Source organism: Terrapene carolina, unplaced genomic scaffold (assembly GCF_002925995.2).
Source record: "Terrapene carolina triunguis isolate 2854851 unplaced genomic scaffold, T_m_triunguis-2.0 Scaffold58, whole genome shotgun sequence".
Taxonomy (NCBI): Eukaryota; Metazoa; Chordata; order Testudines; family Emydidae; genus Terrapene; species Terrapene triunguis.
The window spans coordinates 39,788,967-39,812,394 of NW_020664409.1; the positions used below are offsets into that span (position 1 = coordinate 39,788,967).

The 23,428-nt window shown below is 40.6% G+C and overlaps 1 protein-coding gene across 1 annotated transcript in view; it reads right to left on the minus strand.

Moving 5' to 3' along the window:
* Nucleotides 1–437: 437 nt before the first annotated feature.
* Nucleotides 438–23,428, minus strand: part of DSC1 (desmocollin 1) — a 39,878-nt gene continuing 16,887 nt past the window's right edge. Inside the window, exons 7-16 of the mRNA XM_026661752.2 lie at nt 20,379–20,545; nt 18,749–18,883; nt 17,399–17,584; nt 14,697–14,956; nt 14,456–14,589; nt 11,899–12,114; nt 8,600–8,827; nt 5,047–5,168; nt 2,974–3,201; nt 438–1,982 (exon numbers count right to left, since the gene is read on the minus strand). Coding sequence (XP_026517537.1) covers nt 1,785–1,982; nt 2,974–3,201; nt 5,047–5,168; nt 8,600–8,827; nt 11,899–12,114; nt 14,456–14,589; nt 14,697–14,956; nt 17,399–17,584; nt 18,749–18,883; nt 20,379–20,545 — 1,874 coding nt within the window. The 3' untranslated portion in view covers nt 438–1,784. The remainder of the gene's footprint in view (nt 1,983–2,973; nt 3,202–5,046; nt 5,169–8,599; nt 8,828–11,898; nt 12,115–14,455; nt 14,590–14,696; nt 14,957–17,398; nt 17,585–18,748; nt 18,884–20,378; nt 20,546–23,428) is intronic.

Below are 23,428 nucleotides of genomic sequence, written 5' to 3' on the forward strand. Positions count from 1 at the left end.
TAATACTAACTTATGCTGATTCCCTCACTGCAGAGTATAACCACCCATTCCCATGCATGGGGTTTTGGAGACCACAGCCATAAGACATATCTGCTCATGTGGCTCCTACAGGACCCTGATGGCAAAGTCCTGTATAATTTAGTGAAGAATGATAAATGTTCTGTAGAATTTTTAAACAAACCTACAGAATTGTACAGCAAAGATTTCATTGTCTATTTAAAGAACAGGAGTACTTGTGGCACCTTAGAGACTAACAAATTTATTAGAGCATAAGCTTTCGTGGGCTACAGCCCACTTCTTCAGATGCATATAGAGTGAAACATATATTGAGGAGATATATATACACACATACAGAGAGCATGAACAGGTGGGAGTTGTCTTACTCTCTGTAAGCTGTAGCCCATGAAAGCTTATGCTCTAATAAATTTGTTAGTCTCTAAGGTGCCACAAGTACTCCTGTTCTTTTTGCGGATACAGACTAACACGGCTGCTACTCTGAAACCAATCTTATATACAGTACAGTGTTAAAGTATTGTAATAGGTTAACAAATATATTGCCCAAGCATAATTAAAGTTAATTTTCCTTCGGGATCTGTCTATATTTGTACCTGTGAGTAAGTTTCAACTCCTCATATTAATAAATAGTAGGATATTTACTGTCCATAACAGTGGGAATCATACTTGAATTTTTTTCAAGAAAAAATTATCAATGCTGTCTGTGTCCAGTTTTATGCTATATTTTGTGTCACTTCTGCTCACAGAAATACATGATTCCACAATATGATTATAAATCAAGTTGTCACTGCCTCCTTTGCCTTGGGGTCCTCTTTTCCCACCTCCAGCGACACACACCTAACCTGAATTTTACAGTAGGCATGAGTAGCCATATTGTATAAAACTTTAGCAGTATTCCCCATCTCTGATGTGGTTAACTAAAGCTCACAAAACAGCTGAGGTACAAATTATAATCTAGAACACGATAAGTAATACTTCTGGTGGTCACGAGTTCAAGATATGGGGTCTATTGTACTGCACTTGCATTACAATAGTTATCCCTATATCCTGAACTCATGTTCTCCAAGTGTATTACTTAAAGTGCTTACATACAATACTTATTTACATCCCTTGGGATAGTACATTTGGTGGGCACTAGTCCAATAGGAGGAAATATACTTTTGAACATTGTTACATATATACACTACATACTAGTTTTTCCATTTTTGTTTTTCTTTTCCATCCAAAGTTTTTTCCAATGTAATCCTCTAGTATCTTAGTCTGAAATTTTACTTGTAAAATTAAAAAGTCTTGGATCTCAATTTGTACAGGTAAGACATTAAAACAAGTTATTTTGATATACTATTTTTTCCTATGAAGAGAAAAGATGAATGAAATAAAGCTTTCCACCTCTCAAGCCAAATAAAATGAAAAATTTGAAGGTGAATACTTAAAATAAGGAATACACTAAAGTCTTGTATTAAAAGTAAACACAATAGAAAATATAATGCTAAGTAGAATGCAATATTATTGTATTCACATCATTTTAAAAGAAACACCTAAGATATAAACTTTAAAGCATAGGTAATGAGTACAGGCCAAAAATTATTATGTACTGCAGAATTAATGCAGGATTTACATCCTTATAACAACCCTAAATATATTTTGTAAACCACTTCCCGTAGCAAGAAAAAAAAAATACAGAATACATTCAAGTTTAAAAATATCTATCCTCTGAAAAGCACGACAATACCATTTATTTACAGATTTCAGTACTCTGATAGGCACACTTATCTCTTTACACATGTTTCTGCTAATGTCCTAAACTTGGGTTCCAGCTGATCTAAAAAGTCAAGCACTTCCACTTCTTGCTGATCACTGCAGCAGCCTACAGAACCAGCCAATGATCCTCTTCCTTCATAGTTATATGGAAGGACATAGTCTTCAGAATGCTTATTTTCTTCATCCTGTCTGCACATATACACCTTCTGCATAAAAAGAAAAACATACTATTAGTTTTCTTTAACTGTTATCCTAAACGTATGGCATAAAAATAATTTTTGATTTACCTTTCATTGTTTAATTTTTAATCAGAGTGTGTCCTCTAATGGGTTCCTACATACAAAAAATGCACATGATTGGTCTATATCATTCATACTATAAAATAAGTATTTAACAAAAATCATTTTCTACTGATCACACACATAATAAAATGTGAAGAAACTGGTTAACCTGTTAAATCCATTTGAAAACAAGATTAAAAGCATGATTTACACAAATTCGGCCCTACCAAATGGTCCATTTTGATCAATTTCACAGCCAGAGAGTTTTAAAATTGGTCAATTTCATGATTTCAGCCATCTGAAATTTCATGGTATTGTAACCAAAAGGTACCCAGGAGATGGGTCTGATCTCATTTCCCCCCTCCCTGAGCAGCCGTGCAGGGGATGGACAAGTCCTGTCCCTCCCCAGGCTGGGGCGCTCCCAGTAGCATGGCAAGATCAGATTTCACAGGGAAGGGCTTATTTCACAGTTGTGACATGTTTTTCACAGCCAGGAAACTGGTAGGGCCCTATACATAAAACTTGGTTTTTGGTGCATGGTGTAACATACATTTTCTAATGTTGCACAGCAATACGTACACCACATCCAGCATGTACATAAGGCATTAAATTTTATCCCTTGGAAGCATTTAGATAAAATCAGTACAATGGACAGTTAGACCAAAAGCAAGTACATCTGTGCACATACACACAGCAGTCACATTCTAAATGGAAAATAATAGTTCTGCTTAAAAACTATTCTGGTGTGTTTCTCTTTGGGGGTAATTGGAGATAGTTAAAGGATTGTCTTAGTTTTGCTCAAAGAGTGGTCTAACAATCGTCAAAGGGGTGGGGGTGGAAGTGGCGGGGGGGGGGGGAGGAGAACTGTCGTAAATTCAAACAGTATGACACCGGAGACAAATATCAAAATACTTACTTCACCTAGACGAGAATGCATGAAATTCTGCCATTCTGAGTATGAGTATCTGCCTTGTTCCATCGTGGACTGTCCATATCCCCTGACTGATTCCAGGGTCTGATGTCCTCCTTTGGACATTTCAAAACTCTGTCCCCCAGTTTTTACTTCATGTCCTATTGTGCCTATGCCAACCCCTTGATCACAAGAAGTTACAGTTGCAGCTTGTAGAGGAATGATATGTGGATCCTAAAAGCAAAGATAATAGTGGGGGAGGGGGGGGAAAATCTTACCAAAATACTTCAGATGTACATTTTTCTAACAAAGAAATATTTCCTTTATCACCTTTGCTTTTGGACAGATCATTTCAAAAGGATACAGGGCTTGGAAATGGTCAGTGCTTAAACTGAAATGTCTCATTCTGTGTGCACACAGTATTGTACTGAATCCATGCTGAGCACTCTCACTGATGTCTAAAGAAGTTTGTGCATAAATCATGGGCAGTTGATGGCCTTTATATGCATATAATTTAGAGAGCCTCCTACAAGGACCACTTTGGGAAGCAAAAAGCACTCAGATACTTTCATATTACAGATCATTTGCTAGTATGCTATAAAGTTACATAAATAAAATATACATAAATAAAATAATGTTATTTAGGTTGCAAAGTCAAGCACTAAAAAGTTGCAAAGCCAAATTTATAGTTGCTTGTGCAACCTTCATTCTGTTCCCTTGGGCATTTCAGTCTTTGCACTGAATGAGGCTGGAGTCCTGTAGAAAAAATTGTATATGATCATATAATTAAAGACTTTCACAATGCCTAGGCACAAGGATGCCTGTGTAACCTTCAAATAGGCCATCATAAATCTGACATTTCCTAACTTTTTGAAACCTAAGTAACATTTTAAATGTGATTAACTTTTTAATAGGAAAAAACTGCTACTGTGTGCAACTGTAACACCTCCTCATACCCCCAAATGATGCATGATTATGATTTGAATCCAGAGCCTTCAGCATGGACTGATATTACCTGAGCAACATTAGGTAGCAGCAGAAGGCTGTTATTCCACAGGGGGGAGATAGACTGAGTCTTGAGGGTGGCTGGGTGTGGAGAGCCCTGGCTCAGTTCTCACCTCCCTTTCACCTCATCTCTCCACCCTCACACACAGTTTGGGGAGCTCCTTCCCTGCATAGTGTCTCAAGAAGGGGAACTAGGCTGAGCCATGGAAATTTCGGGTTTGTTTTGGGGGTTTTTTTTGGAGGAGGACAAGGGGAGCCTGGTCAGGTTTTTCCTTCTCCTTCCTTCCCACCCCACCTCCCCTGACCCCGGGAGGTAAGGGGGCTGCCCCGAGAGTGGGCTCACAGGTTACTGAAACTGTGTCAGGTCAGGGATGAGACCTGGCTCTTTTTCCTATCTCCAATGGCACAGCTGCTCTGGCAGCTCCTAGGTGTTCCCATGGTGGTAGCAGTGCTGCTACAGCAGCATGAGCCCAGCCTTAGAAGCTTCAGGTGTTTAGTGACTTTGCCATTTTGGAGAATGAATGTTCCCCTTGCAATTCTGGCATTTCCAAACTTGAGCGCTTGATTTTACAACTTTCATGTTCTTTTAACCACATGTGCTAAGAGAGTAACCGATAGCAGTTACACGCTGTTATCCCTGTATGGGCCAGCCACTAGAAGTGAGAGAGAGAAAGAGAATTTGCCAGTGGTTTAATCATATACTTGCTTACAGCAGGGGAATGTGTAAAGACTCAGGATTTCTGGATTTAATTCCAGGTTAGGGAGGAGAGTGTGTCCTAGTTATAAGACTCTTCTGTCCATGTCCCCACAGCCTGTCCGGGTCTCACTCTACTACACCCCCACCTCAAGATTTGAGGCCACTACTCCTTTTCCTATTTAACCCATCCCTCTATTTAAAAATTAAACCATGCTTTTCAAATGTACAATACATTTACAAATGCATTATCCTAGCTTTTTATTGTTTCACTTACTCACTGATTCACAAATTTGCAAAGGGTCTCCATGTCATACTGTGGTGACTACAATACCTTCATTACATGTTCCTACAGTTAAATAAATAAAAACACAACTCACCATCACTTCTTCTCCTGGTGCTTCTGTGTTTGATATAATTAAGTTCTGATTAGCTAAATCATCAGGCACATGTTTACTCACTGCCCCCGTGCCATAACAGCCACAAAGTGTAATCAGGATTACTACACAAGGGAAAATAAAATGAAAAAGCATCTTGAGTATAAGGTACTGGATTTTTGTATGTGTCAGAGGAATATGTGCACAGTCCAGTATTGATAAAGTATTTGGATTTGTGTCTGGAGATAAAATACTAAGTGTGATTAGTGACCAGCAAATTTGAAGCCTCTGAATACTCTGGTGTGCAAAAACTAGGGCTGTCAATTAATCACAATTAATTCACATGATTAACTCAAAAAAATTAATCAAGATTAATCGCAGCTTTAATCGCACTGTTAAACAATAGAATACCAATTGAAATTTATTAAATATTTGTGAATGTTTTTCTACATTTTCAAATATATTGATTTCAGTTACAACATAGAATACAGAGTTTACAGTTCTCACTTTATAGTATTTTTATTACAAATGTTTGCACTGTAAAAATGCTAAAAGAAATAGTATTTTTCAATTCACCTCATACAAGTCCTGTAGTGCATTCTCTTTATCATGAAAGTGCACCTTACAAATATAGATTTTTTTTTGTTACATAACTGCACTCAAAAACAAAACTATGTAAAATTGTAGAGCCTACAAGTCCACTTAGTCCTACTTCTTGTTCAGCCAATTGCTAAGACAAACAAGTTTGTTTACATTTACAGGAGATAATGCTGCCCGTTTCTTATTTACAATGTCACCTGAAAATGAGAACAGACACTTTTGTAGCCAGCACTGCAAGGTATTTATGTGCCAGATATGCTAAAAATTTGTATGACCCTTCATGCTTCGGCCACCATTCCAGTGAACATGCTTCCATCCCAATGACGCAAGTTAAAAAAGTAATGCGTTAATTAAATTTGTGACTGAACTCCTGGGGGGAGAACTGTATGTCTCCTGCTCTGTTTTACCCACATTCTGCCATATATTTCATGTTATAGCAGTCTTGGATGATGACCCAGCACATGTTGTTCGTTTTAAGAACACTTTCACTTCAGATTTGATAAAACGCAAAGAAGTTACCAATGTGAAATTTCTAAAGATAGATACAGCACTCGACCCTTGGTCTGAAGTGCCTTCCAAATCTGAGCGGGACAAGGTGTGGAGCATGGTATCAGAAGTCTTAAAAGTGCAACACTCTGATGTGGAAACTACAGAACCCAAACCCCAAAAAAAGAAAATCAACCATCTGGGGGCTGGTGACATCTGACTCAGATGATGAAAATGAACATGCATCAGTCCACACTGCTTTGGATAGTTATCAAGCAGAACCTGTGATCAGCATGGACGCATGTCCTCGGAATGGTGGTCGAAACAAGAAGGGACATGTGAATATCTTGCGACGCTGGCTACAACCGTGCCATGTGAATGCCTTTTCTGACTGTCATATGACATTGTAAACAAGAAACAGGCAGCATTATCTCCCGCAAGTTCAACTTTCATGATAAAGAGAGAGTGCACTACAGTACTTGTAATGAGAGAATTGAAAAATACTATTTCCTTTGGTTTTTTACAGTGCAAATATTTGTAATAAAAAAAATAAAGTGAGCACTGTACACTTTGTATCTTGTTTTGTAATTGAAATCAATATATTTGAAAATGTAGAAAAACCATCCAAAAATATTTAAATAAATGGTATTCTATTTAGCTTGACAGCAGGGGCGGCTCTAGGCACCAGCAAAGCAAGCACGTGCTTGGGGCAGCCCATTTGCAGGGGCGGCAGGGATCCAGCATGGGAGCTGAGAACCAACAGGGGGCCCTGGGAGCTGTAGTTCCTTGGTTAGCTCCCTGCCTATAGAGCCAGCCCTGGAGCAGGGAAAGAACTACATTTCCCAGCATTCTCTTGGCCACTACCAACAGGAAAGAAGGGGAGGGAGTGACGAAGCTGAGACCTCGTGCTGCAGCCTGCTGTGAATAGAGAGCTGCACTGTGAATAGAGATACCATATTTTAACATTCAAAAAATAGGACACTCCACGGGAAGGGAGGGTAGCCCCACCCTGCCACCATCCACTCCCTGCGATTGCCCCCCACAGAAACCCCAACCCATCCAACCCCCCTGCTCCCTGTCCCCTGATCACCCCCTCCCGGGACCCCTGCCCCAACTGCCCCCAGGACCCCACCCCCTATCTAAGCCCCACTGGTCCTTGTCCCCAACTGCCCCCTCCTGAGACCCCTCCCCAACTTCCCCCCTAGGACCCCACCCCCTACCTGTCCCCTGACAAACCCCTGGGACTCCCATGCCTATCCAACTGCTGCCTGTCCCCTGACTGCCCGCCCCCGAACCCCTGACCCATCTAACCCTCCCTTCTTCCTGTCCCGACTGCCCTCCCAAAGCTCCGCCCCATCCAACCCCCCCGCTCCGTCCCTTGACTGCCCCCCCAAAACCCCCTACCCCTTCTCCAACCCCCCAGCCCCCTTACCGTGCCACTCAGACCAGCGTGTCTGGCTTCACGCAGCACCAGATACGCTGCTGCATACATGCTGCATGCTCCCCTGCGGAGCCATAGTCGTCCCCCTCCCCCAGCACCTGCCTTCCAGATTTGAACACCCTCAAAATTCAGGAGTGCTCAAGCTCAATTCGGGCAGCTGTTACTTCATTTCTCCCAAATCAAGTATACTGATCCACTGTAACTTGCTGTAGAAAAAGTAGGATAAAATTGAGCAAGAAATGCTTCCCAGTGGTTATTAGGATTGGAATTGCTATTTTCAACAGCCATTGCCTTTGTTTGTTTGTTTAAAAGGAAGACAGTGATATTGCATTGGCAAATTCCCCATAGAAAGAAAGAGTGGAGCAAAAGAATAATAAAGGCACCTCAACTTTTCCTCATTTATGTAGGACAGTCTTATAATATGCATCCAGATATCCTCCAATCACACAAGCTGAAAATTGTTCCACTTTACTGCAGTTCTGTAACCATATGGGAACCAATCCTGTCTGTGTTCTGTGCACATCTAAAATTCCTGCTGAATGACCTGCCCTGGGAGCGAGTTACCAGTGACCCAAGGCTGCAGCGGAAGGAGGGTGCAGGTGTGTGTGTGTGTGGGGGGGAGGAGGAGAGAAGAGCCCAGGGCTGGGGAGACGTGGGGGGGGGGGGGGGGGGCCCAGGGGGGGGGCAGCAGGGGGGTGCGGCGAGAAGCCCAGGGCTGGGACGGGGGGCAGCCAAAAATTTTTTTGGTTGGGGCGGCAAAAAACCTAGAGCCGGCCCTGCTTGACAGCCCTAAAAAATAACTATACAAAATTCCGACATCAACTCTCCCCCAAGGGAGGAAGAGAGAAAAAAAGAACAAGTGACAGATATTAATCACATCATTTAACACACTTCTGGAAGTTGCTCAGATACTATGGTGATGCAGGCTATGTAAGAATCTTAATGGAAGAGGCACTGTCAATTACGAAACAGACTAGTATAGAATTTTAAAAAGGGAATATTTTGCATTTCATATAAATGCATACTTACATAGCAGTAATAGTGATCCCAGAATCATTGCAAGGATGGCCCATACACCAAGAGTAACAGCTGGTGAAACTTGTCGGACAGTACCACAATCACTTGGAGTAGTACAATCACAATAGTTAACTGTAACCATATTTGTTCCTAGTCTTCCGGCATTATCCCTCACAGTGATAGGAATTTTATATATTCCAAATGGAATATCAGTCCTTGGTGAAAGTAATATAGATCTATCTGCAAAAAGGATAAAACAAATCCAATGTTGAATGTTAAAAAATTGTTACCTTTTCTTTGTAACTGATGCAAAGGACATTTCTAAGGCTCCAGCCCTACAAAGGAATCCAAGTGGATGGACTATATCATCTAAATACATAAAATCCCACTGAAGCCACTGGTGTATTAAATGAAGTCAGTGACACACTGTACAGGGGTAAGGGTCTGCCCACAGAGACCTCTTTGCAGGATTGGAGCTTAATTCTCTAGTTTTCAGTTACTGGATAGGAAAGCAGTTATTCTGTGCCGTACCATACAGTTAAGTTTTATCACTGACATGGACAACAAAAAATATTTCTAAGATTTACACCCCTTCTCTAAGTATACTTTGTTAATGATTAAGAACAGGAAATGAAAAGTGAGAGCTGCATAGTGAGACCTCTTCTTAAGGTCACTAGTATGAAACTTTGGTAGGTTTTGTTATTGTTTGTTTTCAGTTTTATTGATTTAAAATGATATTTGTTTTCACAGTGAAGATGCCAGCCAATGCTCCTGATGAAGGGACGTTCTGTTGTCTTTTTTTCTATTAAAGAAACAGAAGCTAATTAAATCTTCCTCCATTCCCTAACATGGGAACTGCCATAATCAGAGTAGCAATCCTAGTTCAGTATCTTTTTTTTCTGGTAGCGAGTGGCCTTATAGCAAGATGTCTTACATGCCTTACAGATGACTTACAGCAAGATGCCGGGAGAAGGAGACCAAAGCCCTGAGTTAAGTGGGGAAGTCAGATACCAGGAGGAAGCACGAGCAGGAGAGCGCAATAGGGGAGATGACAGAACAAGGAGTAATGGTCTCAAGTTGCAGTGGGGGAGGTTTAGGTTGGATATTAGGAAAAACTTTTTCACTAGGAGGGTGGTGACGCACTGGAATGGGTTACCTAGGCAGGTGGTGGAATCTCCTTCTTTAGAGGTTTTTAAGGTCAGGCTTGACAAAGCCCTGGCTGGGATGATTTAGTTGGGGTTGGTCCTGCTTTGAGCAGGGGGTTGGACTAGATGACTTCCTGAGGTCCCTTCCAACCCTGATATTCTATGATGCAAGAAACCAATATTGGATAACAATGAGTAAGGAAGAAACTTCTCTAGTGGGCATCTAACTCCCATCAGTTACTGGTTGGCTTTACTCTGAGACATGAAAATGTATATCCCTTCTAAAATATTTCAGTTTGTCTAATGAAACTCTCGATTTTTTTAATATAAATTTCTAATCACTTAAATCCCTCCAAGCTTTTGGCCTCATTAATACCTTGTGGCAGTAAGTTTCACATGTTAAAAGAAAACCCATACACAATACAAAGTTGTTAGTTTTAAATTTGATGCCCCTCAAGATAACAATGCGATGATTAGGAACAGCATGAAAAGGAGTGCCTAACCACAGTCAAATTTTTATAGTTATGGTACAGGAGAGTTTGAAGGAGGAAGCGTGAAACAGCTTTGAGAATGTTTACGGGGAGCTCCTTGTAGATACGGGAGAAAGAATAAATGTGCTTGTTGGACAATCTGACAAAATGGGCAACCCTTCTTTATTGGGAGAACGGAGGCAGAAATAGACATCTGAATAAATGAATAAGATTTATAGGTAGGGTGAGATAGACCAAAAAGGGTCTAAAGTAAAAGGTCTTAAGTGAAGACAAGTAATTTTTGTGTCTGACTCACTGGAGAAGGAGAGAGATGAGAAAAGGGGAAGAAGGGGGAATGGTTGAAATGACAAACTAGGAAAATGATCACTGAGACAGCATTTTGAATGCATATAAGTAGGGCAATGTTACATTTGTCAAGGCTGGAGAGGAGGAGGTTGTAGTAGTAAAGAAAGAATGTGACGAGGGCCTAAACAGGAATTATAGATGTCTGGAGGGAGGGAGGGAGGGAGGGAGAGAGGGGAAAGGCTGGATCTTACAGATGTTGAGCTACAGGAAATAATCAGGGCAAAACACATTTTTTCCATCTGTTTTTGACTAGTTCCAGTATAACATGTTGTACCTTCTAATCCTCCAAAATAACCGTTCATTTTAAAGAGATATTGTACATTTGTGTTAGCAGCTCGGCCATGTCATTCTTAAAAACCATCAGTTTCTGGTGACTTTTGTTATTGTGTTTTTCAGTTTATTCCATCACCTCCTCTTTTGACACTTCAATCTCATCTTTATCTGAAATGAGTGGGATTCAGATTCTGTGCCTCTCAGAAGACACCATCCACCTCTGCACCTTCCTATTTCTGGGTTGATCAAGGTGCCAGCATGGCTCTCAGAGTAGTTAGAGCAGCCCCTGTATCTGCTGTAACTTACAGGAGTTTCCCCACTGTTGCAAAAGGGCTATTCCAAAGCCAGAATAGCTGGAGCACAGAGCTCTCTGGAGCTCCTCTCCATCTCTTTTCTGTTCCAGGTACCCTCAGCTGGTGGCTCTGCAGGAGGACAGCATTGGGCTACACGTCAGGGGCATGCTGGACTGTATAGAGGGTTCTGTTTAGGGAGTTAGAAAGGAAACTTGAATTTGGCCCTAGTTTGAAGTAGGTGGTTCCCTAACTTCCTCATTTGGTGAAGAGCGATGCCAAGAAATGTAGCATTTCTGCCATGTCCTTATTCTCCCTTAAGTGTCCCCTTTACTCCGTTGTAATCCAACAGACTCACCTCTTACAATTTTCTTGCTTATATTTAAAAATCTTCCTATTTGTTTTCAGATATTTGGCTATTTGCTCTTCAAAACTGCTTTTAGTTCTCCTAACTTACAGACTTTTTGCCTGCATTGTTCCTTTTTATTCCTTGGACTTCCATTTTCTGAAGGATATCTTTTAGGTTAAAATAAACTACCTTTCTATTTGATCATACTGGTTTCTATCTTGCTTTGCTACTTCCTGTCTGAGGGTTTGCATGCCTTCTGTGACTCTGGTATGGTATGATTAATCTCCAAATACTTATTGTAAGTATGTCAAAAATACAAAAAAGTGGCACAAGTCTGCTTACTGAAAAGAAACAATAAATCTGGCAATTAATACTATTAATATTCTTGTTTTTAAAAAGAATACGCAATATTGCATACCATCTTGTTGTGTTGTTTGCCATCCTGAACCCATACTCCTGTCAGAAATATCAAATCTGAAAGGTGCAGAATAGGGAGACTCATTAGAAGTGACTGCAGTAATATAAACTGGTTTTCGGTCTCTGCACATTGTAAATTCTGTTGGAGTCACGGTGGGGTAATATCTGTCGCAAGCACTTACAGTAGCCAACACTGTTCCAGTACCTGTTTTACCACCTAGGAGACAGAAATAATAATTTCAGTGCTGTTTTACTTTTAGTGCTCTCCAAGTTTTAAAACTCTGTGGTTTCATCTAATCCAAGCTGGTACCCAGGATTTAAAAGTAAAAGAAGACGGGGAGTTTCCCAACCTTTCCCCTAGCTTATAGGAATACTATTTCCCCTTGGCTGCTGATGTGAGGGCTCAAATAGGCTGAAGACTGTGAAATGAAATCAGGAGCGGATGCCTTGCTGGGTGGCTTTGGGGGGGAACCCAGCATTTCTTGGAGCAGGTATAGCAGCATCTGATAGGAGGGGAAAAGATGTTCCAATTGGTATTCTCTTACTCATCTCAGCTCCTCTAAAGAAAAATCTGCCTCTTGCTGCCCCCGCCCCCACACATTTAGGGAACTGGGGTAAAAATCTGCCTGGGAATTGGTCCTGTTTTGAGCAGGGGGTTGGACTAGATGACCTCCTGAGGTCCTTCCAACCCTGATATTCTATGATTCTATGAATCATTCATAATAGATTGTATGATAAATCCCTGTCTCGAATGGTCACAAGATCTTTAAAAATGCAGACTATTCAACGGGGTATTTCAAAATCATGTAGAAAGAATCCTGCCTTTGTCCCCGGTCTCCAATATCTGTTTTTACATCATTACAGATTCTCCATCCTAATCAAACCTAAATGATGGAGTTTACGAAAGTGGGAGAGTGATGCACCAGGATGCAGGGGTCAACAGTTCCACATGCTGATGTATTCGCACTTTGTTTGGCTGGCTATGGTCCTGCGTGGGAATGTGAATTCCTTTCACATACAATTCTTCTATTGGCCCTACTCTTCCCCTTGCATCATCTTGCAGTGATGGGATGCAGCAATGCCACGTCACCATATAACAGACCTATGACAACAGCCACCAACGCCAGTAAAATCCTCCTCTTAGCTGAACTGACCCACTGTCAACACCTGAAGTTATCTAGTAACCTCTACAGAAATGACTAGGACTTACATATGCAGAATGCTGAAGTCAAATTATTTCTTACTGCTTCCTTTTATAGATATATAAAATATATAGATATAGATATATCTGCTCACTGTTATATACTGCACTTATATTTAGCATCTTAAATTGTAAAATTTGAATAATCTAATTACATCAAAATTAGTCAAACTTTTTAAGTACAGGTTCTGCTTACAAAGTAATTTGAAGAACTTAAAATCTGAATGGGAATAAATTTAAACAGATAAGGGCTAGATCGTGCCACTGGGTCCAATGCATTTTTGCTTTCAATATGAAATGCATGTTTGCAATGCTCTAATAGTACTCACATTGTCACACCAAAATATTTAAGTCTTTGGGCTGCAATCACTAAATTTACCTTGAGAATCTATTAGCTACACTAAGCATTTGGGAAACAAAAAGGGTACTTCATTAGTTTATCTCAATTATGTCTTTTCCTAGGATAAAAAAAATAGAGAACATGTAATCTTTTAGTTTAATGTTAATTTTCAACTCCAAAATCAGTTTTAGAGTGAGAACCTAATTCTGCAACCCTTAAGCATGATGAGTAGTACTTACCTGGCTGAGTAACCCCAGATAAAATAGGGACTACTAATCTGAGTAAGTATAATTTATTGTGAGAAGCGTTGCAGAATCTAGCCTTAAGTAGGGTATTGGAGAAGAGAGAACAAATATAACATAGGAGGGGAAAAAAAAAAAAAAACAGTAAAGCAAAGTTACACTTAAAAGCGCTCTTAACTTATATGCTTCCCAGTTAGACTGCAAGGGATCAAACAGAAGATTAAAAATAAGCTGTACAGGGATTTTGTATTTACAGAATGACATCCTGATTCCACCCGCCCCCACCAGCCAACCTCATGGCTGTCTGTGGTACCATCAAGGGGATTGGCGGGGAGGAAGGTTATTTGGGAATAGGGAAGGAAACAAACCAAAAGAAAAGTGTTCACCAATGAAAGTATCAGATTTAATATATTTCAAAACAAATATTGAAGCATTTTAAATGAGAACTGAGCTCTTGTGGAAGTCTGGCCCCAATTGTGAGTGATGAATACTTTTGAAAATCTGGCCCTGAATGCTGTATGCAGTTGCTCAAACTAGAATAGCTACTCCCAGTCTCTGTGAACGATTGTTATTCTTTTCCTCCTATTGGGGGAGGGGAATTACCACTCCTAAGAAAATGCAATGGTAAAAAGCCTGTCTCCATTACAATCAACTGCAGGTTAAGAGGAAAATAGTTTAATGTGACACAGTTCCATAAATATTTGTGTGCGCACACAAACATGTGCAATTCATTTATAGACCAAATACGTTATACATATTCAACATTTGTACTCACTTTGGTCTACTGCAAAGACTGTAATATTGCACTGCCTGCCTGTCATATCTTTGTCAAAAAGTTTAGCAGTTCTGAGCTCGCCTGAGTTTTCATCAATGGTGATCCAGTTGCTTTGGCCAGGTGCTATCCGATAGCTAGTAAAAATAAAAATGTTTAAAAAAATAATTGTATAATGCTTATCTCCCCATATCCCCCAAAATGCTGTACATTTAATAAACCAGTATAATAAAATTATTTATACCGTATGCCTTCACTATTTCCTGTTTCTGGATCCTCTGCTAGGTATTTGCCAACCACTGTTCCAACTGTCGCGCATCCGTCAATCGTTATAGGAAACAAACAAGGTTTGAATACTGGTCCCTCATCATCATCTAGTACGGTAACTCTAACAGTACAGCTGCTCTGGGAAAGTGAACTTGAATATGGTACTACTGCATAAGGTATCTCATTAGATGCAGCAATCTCAAGTATCCTCAGACTGGTGATTTCGTAGTCCAATCCCTGTAAAATAAATTTAGGTCTATTAAATTCACCAAAACCTCCTATAAATTTTCTCATCACAGTTTTTAATAGTAAAGAGAGACAAACATGGTCAGGATTTTAGAAAAGGACTAATTATTTTGGGTGTCCCACCTAAGAAACCTTAAAGCGGCCTGATTTTCAGGACGTGCTAAGTACCAGCTTATTTAAGAAAAAGAAGAGGCATCCCTAGAATGGCATAAGAAGCACCACAAAACATGGTTATATTTGTAACTCTTTATTGGGCTGCTCTCCACCCCAAGGGCTATGTTAAAAACTAAGTATGTTTATTTCTAGAACTGAGGCCTGGTCGGTCTACACTTAATTAGATTGCCCTAGCTATACCACTCAGGGCTGTGAACAATTTTGCACCCTGAGCACTGTGTATATGTTGACCTAACCCCCCAAGAGTCCTTCCATCGACCTAGCCTCTTGAAGTGGTGGATTACCTACATTGGCAGAAAAACTCCTTTCATTGATGTACAAAGCGTCTACGCTATGGTGCCACAGCTGCTGCATCACAGCTGTGCTGCTGAAGCATAGACATGCCTTGACTTTCTTCCTAGAATACTTGCTGCCTTTCCTGTCTGTTGCCACAAGTCAAGAATTCTTTCCTATTAGAAATGCATGTGTGTGCTTAGTGAGAATTCAACAACGGTAAGAACCTCTGAACTTCTAGTGCAGTTGGCATGACAAGTGTTTTTTGTTTTGTTTTTTGTACATGGCATCTAGGCTGTCCTTAATGGCGGATTTCTCACCTTGTAAGCCTCCCATTTATAGACACTAATAGAGATATCAGGTTGCTTTTACACATTCAGAAATACTGAAAAACACTGATAAAACAAAAAACAAAACAAAAAACATTCTTGAAATGCTTTGATTACCTCACACTTTCCAATATAAAATTCTTCTCTTTAAGAGGACAAATACGATGAAGCCATGTTCCATACAGCAAGTATGGACATTATGGGGAAAGCATAGTGTTAACTCTTAAGCTAAAACAGAATCCGAACTAGCTGTAGCAGAATTGTTAGAAATGTTATCCTGTGTGGGCCAGCGAGTAGACGCTAATAGTCTACTACTACGAGAAATTTCAAGTGAGTTGGTACACTTTGGTCATAGCGGGGTGCTGTGTGTTTAAAAAAAAAAAAAGTCATATTTTAAGCCATACCCATACTTATCTGCACATAACAGAGATTTACATTTTCCAAGTACATATTAACCTTCTGTGCACCTTGGGAGGTACTTATGATTGTTTAAACAAACAAAAAAAGCAGATGGTGAAATGGAGACACAGAGAGGTTAAGGGTCTTGTCTCATATTGCCTGTCTGTAAAATAATACCTATAGAGGAAATCTAACAGACCTGAGCATATACAGGAACTAAGGTGGATACAGCCACAGGTAGGCAGAAAGGCAAGAATCATTTACCTGCACACTCCAAATTACAGAGATAGTTAAGAAACAAAGGTTAAGTGACTGTTTTGAATGGGTTACTTAAACGCCGTGAGTTTCTGTTTCCCATTTGTAAAATATGGGAGGATAATATTTCCTTCCTTCACAGTAATTTTATGAACTGTAGCGAAACATTTGTAAAGAACAATACTGGATAAGACCAAAGTGTTGTTATTAAGGGTAGTCATTGGCAGAGATAGTGTAAGAACTCAGGACTTCCTGGTTTTAAGCCATCACTTAATCCATTAAACTGTATGATCTTTTAGAGGAAGACCTCTTAAGAACCTGAGCCAGCCCCCATTGACTTAAATGGAAGAAAGATCAGCACTTAAGAAAACTGGATGTGAACCTGCAAATCTATACATTAGTATGATGCATTCTTTAGGTACTTAGTCTCAATGTACACTTTACAGGCTTGTCTACATTACATCACAATCTAGACCATGAGGGTGGTGGGCAGGATGTGAATTGCAGGGCACTCCAAAGCATTGTGCTGTAACTGCTCCATATAGACCCTGCTGGTGTGAACTAAAAAAAAGGTACCTAGTTCATGTTGATGTAGTCCTGTTTCAATTAGTGAAAGGCACCATTCCTTGTCAAAACCAGATTAAACCAAATGTGGAATTTGGGCCTAGCTATTACAGAATTAAAATGAATTACTCCACTCCCTCCCCAAAAACCATTAGGAAAACTCAAAAAAAGGGAAACATCTAAACATTTTATCAAATCTCACTAAACATGTTGTCCAATTTGCTACACATTTTCCAGAAAAATTCCACCCTGAGAGAAATATCAGGTGAATTTGTTTGTTCAATTTGGGGAGGAAGCAGAGCCAAAATCCAACAGACAATTATGTGTTATTAACTAAACAGAATGTATAGCTACAACAAAAAAAGTGAAAACTAGATGTGGGTTTTTGTTTTGCTTTTTAAAAAACAGACTTTTGGCTGATGTTTTCATCTTTGCTTACCTTAACAACACATAATACCCCTTCATTTGTTCTTCCATCTGTTGTAATAGCGAAATGATTATCTTCATTTCCTTTTACAATGCTGAATCTACAGTTCCAGGCAGGTGAGTTAGGCTCATCCTTGTCCAAACAAGGAATTCTCAGTATTTCCACATTCACTCGGTTTTCCAGTACTTTTGTTTCATACTGAAATAAATATTATCTATTGTTTAAATTAAATAAATATGAATTACAGTATCAATTACTTAGTTCAGGAAATAGTTATATTGTGTTTAAATGCAAGGCCTTAAATCCAATGGCCAGTGTAAAGGTAATGAGGTTTTGGTTCTTGGGTTTATTTGTTTTTCTCTAAGTGAAGCGTTAAGCATCCCTTTCTGTGATTGTAGGCAAAATTCATTAGTTGAAATCTTAGTTCCATTGACTTCACTTTGGCCAGGATTTCATTCGGAGAATTTTGCCTTCGCCAAAAGGAATACTTAGAGAACAAAAAAACCATAAAACCTCACTACATCAGCTTTATAGTTTAAACTGCTACCAAAGTGACATGAGCTAAACCAGAAAAAGGTAATCTTGTACCAGAATAAGAGTGTCCTTTGAGGAGTTATACCAGTATAACTATAGTGGCTTAAATTCACTCTTTTCCTTATACCAGTATAACTTCCTATGTAGGCAAGCCCTTAGATGGTCTGGTTGGATGACTGGGAGAATCCAGTCAGAGATGATTAAAAAAAAAAAAAAAAAAAAAAAAAAACCTTCCCATCTAGGCCCTATAATAAAGATAGTTGAGAAATATGGTATTTGGAAACCAGGGACACAGAGAAAGGGATAAACAGTCCAGGAGAGTCACTCTTGGAGAAACAAACAGGGTCCCGGCTGGATCCCAAGAGCTCCTTAGTTTCCTTGGAAAAAACGTATATTGGGTCTGTTCTTTTCCTGTAATTCCATAGGAAAACCCATCTAAATTTAGTTTGCAATGAAGCATAAGATTAGAGAAGAGTAAATATGCATGTATACTATTTATTATTTTGAAACAGTTTTATCTAATGCTTTGTTCCATTTGCTAATAAATATACTTCTTGTAAAAAGGCTGTTGGTCAATGTACGTCACTGATCAGAAGGCTGTCTGAAGAGAGGATCAAGCAGGTTTCTGAACTCTCATCGGGCCTGTTGGCATGGACAGGGTATTGTACCAGATTCTGCTGCAAGAGTGGGAAAACTGCAAGATTCCACTCCAAGAGAGGTAAGGGTACGAGGTCTAACACCTCAAGGGGTGCACTCAGAATCCAGAAAGGGACAGAGGTGCAATCAACCCCACAATTGTGACAGAGGCATAACAACAAACAAACTTACAGATGAATGGCCAAAATATGGGGCATTGTCATTTATATCTCCAACGTTAATGACAACTGTTCCCGTATTACACAAACCGAAAGACTGACCGTCCATATCTCGTACTTCAATTAGCAATACATGTTTGCCTATTATCTGAAAATGAACATAAAAAAATGGTTACAGATAAAACTTTCACATTCATGTAATAGTCTGTCACTTTTATTGTAGAATTAAATGCTTTACTTCCTTCCCCTTCTTTCTAAAGATATGTTAAACATGTAATTATTTTCTAGGATAAAAGAAATAAGACAACCAGCTTTATGAATAGAAAAAACTGTGAAAAACACAAGGAAAATATTTTTCAGTGGCTAAGCAATACCAGAGCTCAGAAAGTTTTACTAGAAACTTATTAGTCATGTTGAATACCAGAGAAGGATCTCTATAATGTCCTACACCCACAATTGTCTCCTCTTCCCTATAATATATATTTATTACACACACACACACACACACACACACACACACACACACAGAAGCCAGGTCTTCCCCATCACACGCACACCTGTCTGCTGGGAAAAGCAGCAAGGAGTTCTACATAGTCTGATACACTATTGTCTGGTGGTAGTGGGAAAGTTTCCCATATACTATGCTGTCTCTTCCTGGGTCTTCTGATGCTGAAGAGCTTCACCCACTGGTTGCTGCTCTTTTCTCTCACCCTTCTGGTGAAGGGGATTTCCACTGTCTTCTCCCACTACTCATGGATGGAGCAAAACAGTATATCTTTTAACTCCATAATCTTGTGCTGACCTCTCTCATGCTACACCTTGAGTAAAAGAGTGGAAGTGCTCTTGTGATAAGTCTTGATATGATAAGGCATGCTTGTCAGCAAGGTCTGACAACACATCCAGATAGGATCATTGAGGGGAGGGGAAAAAAAGCATTTAACTGGACAATAATTTGAGTCACAGCAGTAAGATGCCTAACAACACCTGAGAGAGTGTGGATCTGGTAGATTAGGGCTCCCTAGATTTGCTGGGCTAAATTTGGTTTGTTGGGAAGAGGGGACAATTTTGCTTCATAAACTCTTCAAATTCATCTGTAGGAAATAAGTGATGGTACTCTCCTCTCAAGATTCACTTTCCATGGCCATCACCCCAATATTTCTCATTCACAATACCCACAATCTCAACATTATTCTTTTTCTAAGGCTTTGTCTACACAGGGAAAATTGATGGGCATAGCTATTTCACAATATCCCTCTGTATGGACGTTGCAGCCTTCTTTAATATAGTCCGCTCCTAAGCCCCACTGCTCTGTTTCTTCACTCTTTGTTGCTTGCCTAGGAACCCGCAGCTCCCTTTGCAAGTGACACAGTCAAGTGATGCTGACAAGGTACTTCAGAGATTGGAGCAGCAAAGCAAAACTGACACTCTCACATTGGGTCAGGGAAGCAGAAAAAAGTTCAGACTCCAGTTCATCTGTGTTTTTCCCAAGCTATGGAAGATTCTTGCTTCTAAATCATTAGAGACAATTTGAAACCATATATGGTGCCTCTCTCATCTCATTAAAATCTTGCATAGTTTTCTGTGAGCAGATATATACAGAGTTGTGAAGTGAAGCTAAATATAATGCTGTAGATAAAAGTTACCTCTCTATCCAGTTGTTGTTTTTGTGTGGTAATTACACCTGATTCATGGTGAACAGAAAACATTTGGGGTAATGGCGGTTGTTCTGATACAATTCGATATCTCAGCTTAGTGTGCAGAGTACCTGGTTCATCTCTGTCTTGTGCAATGACTTTTCCAACTACTGTACCTGTATATACACAACATTATCAATGTTAAATTCCAAAAATACCCCAAGTAACAAATACCAAACTAATTATTTGGTACTTATTTGTACATAAGATGGAAACCCCAAATGTTGCTTCTTTACACGACGTGACAAGTTGGGGGAATCTGTGTACTATTTCTGATTGTGTATGCATGCACGCGTGTGTGCATCTTTATCCAGCTACAGACTTCATTTTGAATGTACTGCTTGTTTGCCTTCTCTTTTGTACTTTTACCTCCATGTTGGGCTGGAATTCCAAAGGGGTAGTGGTATGGGGCTAAAACAGTAGAGAGACATTAAGTCTGGATGGTCCACTAAGCAAAAGGAAGCCCTCTAGACAATAGGCTAGTTCCTACCCAGGACAACTGCTTTAATCAAATCTGTGGTCATCTGAAGCTGATCAAGGAGTCACCTATCAAAGGGAGAGGGGGGAAAAAGGAGAAGAGACCAGAGATTCCATATTCTGGATAAGAAGCCATGTGCAGGAAAGTGGAGGGAAGGGAGAGGGCAGAGGAAGGATCCTAGACTCCCTAGACTGTTCTGCCCAAAGCCAAAGCACTCAACAGAGTGGTAAGGAAACTGAGGCAAGGAAAAATGCATACAAATGTTTATTACAGTGGAACCCCAATCATCTAATCTAACTGGGACTGGGGCCAGATCAGATAACCAAAAATCCAGATAAACTGGAGAATAGATGGCTGGGGCTTCTGCTGTCATCCTAGGGTGGACAACAGCACCAGCCCCAGCTGCCTGGGATGGATGACAGCCCTGGGTGGCTTGGTTAATAAGGAGAACCAGATAATGGATGCTCAGTTAAATGGGGTTCTATTGTAATTTGTCTAGATCTGTGTATCTCCCAGGCTATATAAAAAGAGTAATAATGTTTAGAAACCTGTGCAAAGGCTGTCTGTCTGCTTTGACGATCACATACCCCTGAAGTCAAACTGTAAACCAGAAGGCTCACACCTTCGGTGGAATTCTGGGAAATGTGCCTGAGCCGCTAGTGACAGTTGAAAGAGACAGCACCAGTTTCAGGCCTAGGAAATTAGGCTGCGAAGTCCCCACTGCCAAGAGAGGTATCAGACACAAAGCTCCTATACCTGGGAGTCCGTGCCGAGAGGTCCAAAACCCAGGAGGATACCTAAGCTCTCCCCAGCACCAGCACAGTAGGGGCATATGAGATTCAACATTTGGATACCCTCCCAGCAGTCTGGCAAGCATCCAGTAGGGGGAGCTTGACCAGCTCTGTAACAAGTTTACTATGGCCTGGTCTACACTAACCCCCCCACTTCGGACTAAGGTATGCAAATTCAGCTACGTTAATAACGTAGCTGAATTCGAAGTACCTTAGTCCGAAGTTACCGCGGTCCAGACGCGGCAGGAAGGCTCCCCCGTCGATGCTGCGTACTCCGCTCGCCGAGCTGGAGTACCAGCGTCGACGGCGAGCACTTCCGGGATCGATCCGGGATCGATTTATCGCGTCTTAACCAGACGCGATAAATCGAACTCAGAAAACCGATTGCTTACATCCGGACCCGGATGTAAGTGAAGACGTACCCTATAAAAACAAGACCTGAATATTATTGAAAACCTAGTAAAAAGTATAAATTCGTATTTTCTATTTCTGAGCATTTGCCTGATTCTTTTTAAATCTCTATTTATGGCTGCTTTCAGACAGATTAATAAGACACACAAAATAGGGTCTTTACCAGAAATACAAAAGATCAGATTTCAGTGAATTGTTTGTATAGGAATAGCCCAAACATAGCTACATTTCTGGAAAGCTTTAAACATATCCAAATGATTTCTTCCATGGAGTAATCTGATTTATCCATTTACTGAGGATTAAATTCTAATACTCACAATGAGTAGCACTGTACTCCATGCATAGTCCCGCTGATATTCAAAGGCCTAGACTGTAACCCTATAATCTGCCTGGTGTAAGAGTAGAGGAAGCTGCACTTCCTCAGGAGCAGAGCGGAGAATGAAACATGACTCAGTCCCAACTCCACCCTTTCCCCACTATTATTCTGGACAGAGAGTAAGTTAATTCATCCCCTTTTTGTGAAGCAATTTACACCCCTACTCTGTGCTCCTGGCCAATAAGGAGAAGGAGAGGTGGCAGAGCCAGGGTTCTTTCCATTCCTTGTCCATTCGCTTGAAGTAGACCGTAGCAGGTAATTAGTCCCTGCTCTCCCTATGACTGGGCCTTAAATAATCTAACACAGTGAGATACTAAATTGTGAATACGGGTGGCAGAATCTGACCCTTACTTTGATGTTCAACAAAACAGTAATTTACACAGTAGTGCCTGGGCCAAATTCACCCGCAGAATAACTTCCACTGAAGTTACACTAACAGTGAATATTGCTCTTTGTCTTTGGCTCCAATTCTCCTCCCGCTGAAGGCAACAGAAGTGTTACTATGGATTTTGGTGGGAGAAGGAACATGCCTTGTGGATGCATGGCCTTTAATCTTACTTCTGAGAGAAAGAATACACCTTACAGTAACTAAGGGTAAAATTTTGCCCCTTCAAAAGGAGTACAGGTAAGAAATATCAATAGATCTTATGCTATAACTACAGCATAATGTAGAAGAATGCTTCTCAAAGTCGGACCGCCGCTTGTTCAGGGAAAGCCCCTGGCGGTCCGGGCCGGTTTGTTTACCTGCCGTGTCCGCAGGTTCGGCCGATCGCGGCTCCCACTGGCCGCGGTTCGCTGCTCCAGGCCAATGGGGGCAGCAGGAAGCGGCGACCAGCACATCCCTCGGCCCGTGCCGCCCCCATTGGCCTGGAGCGGCAAACCGCAGCCAGTGGGACCCGCGATCGGCCGAACCTGCGGACACGGCAGGTAAACAAACCGGCCC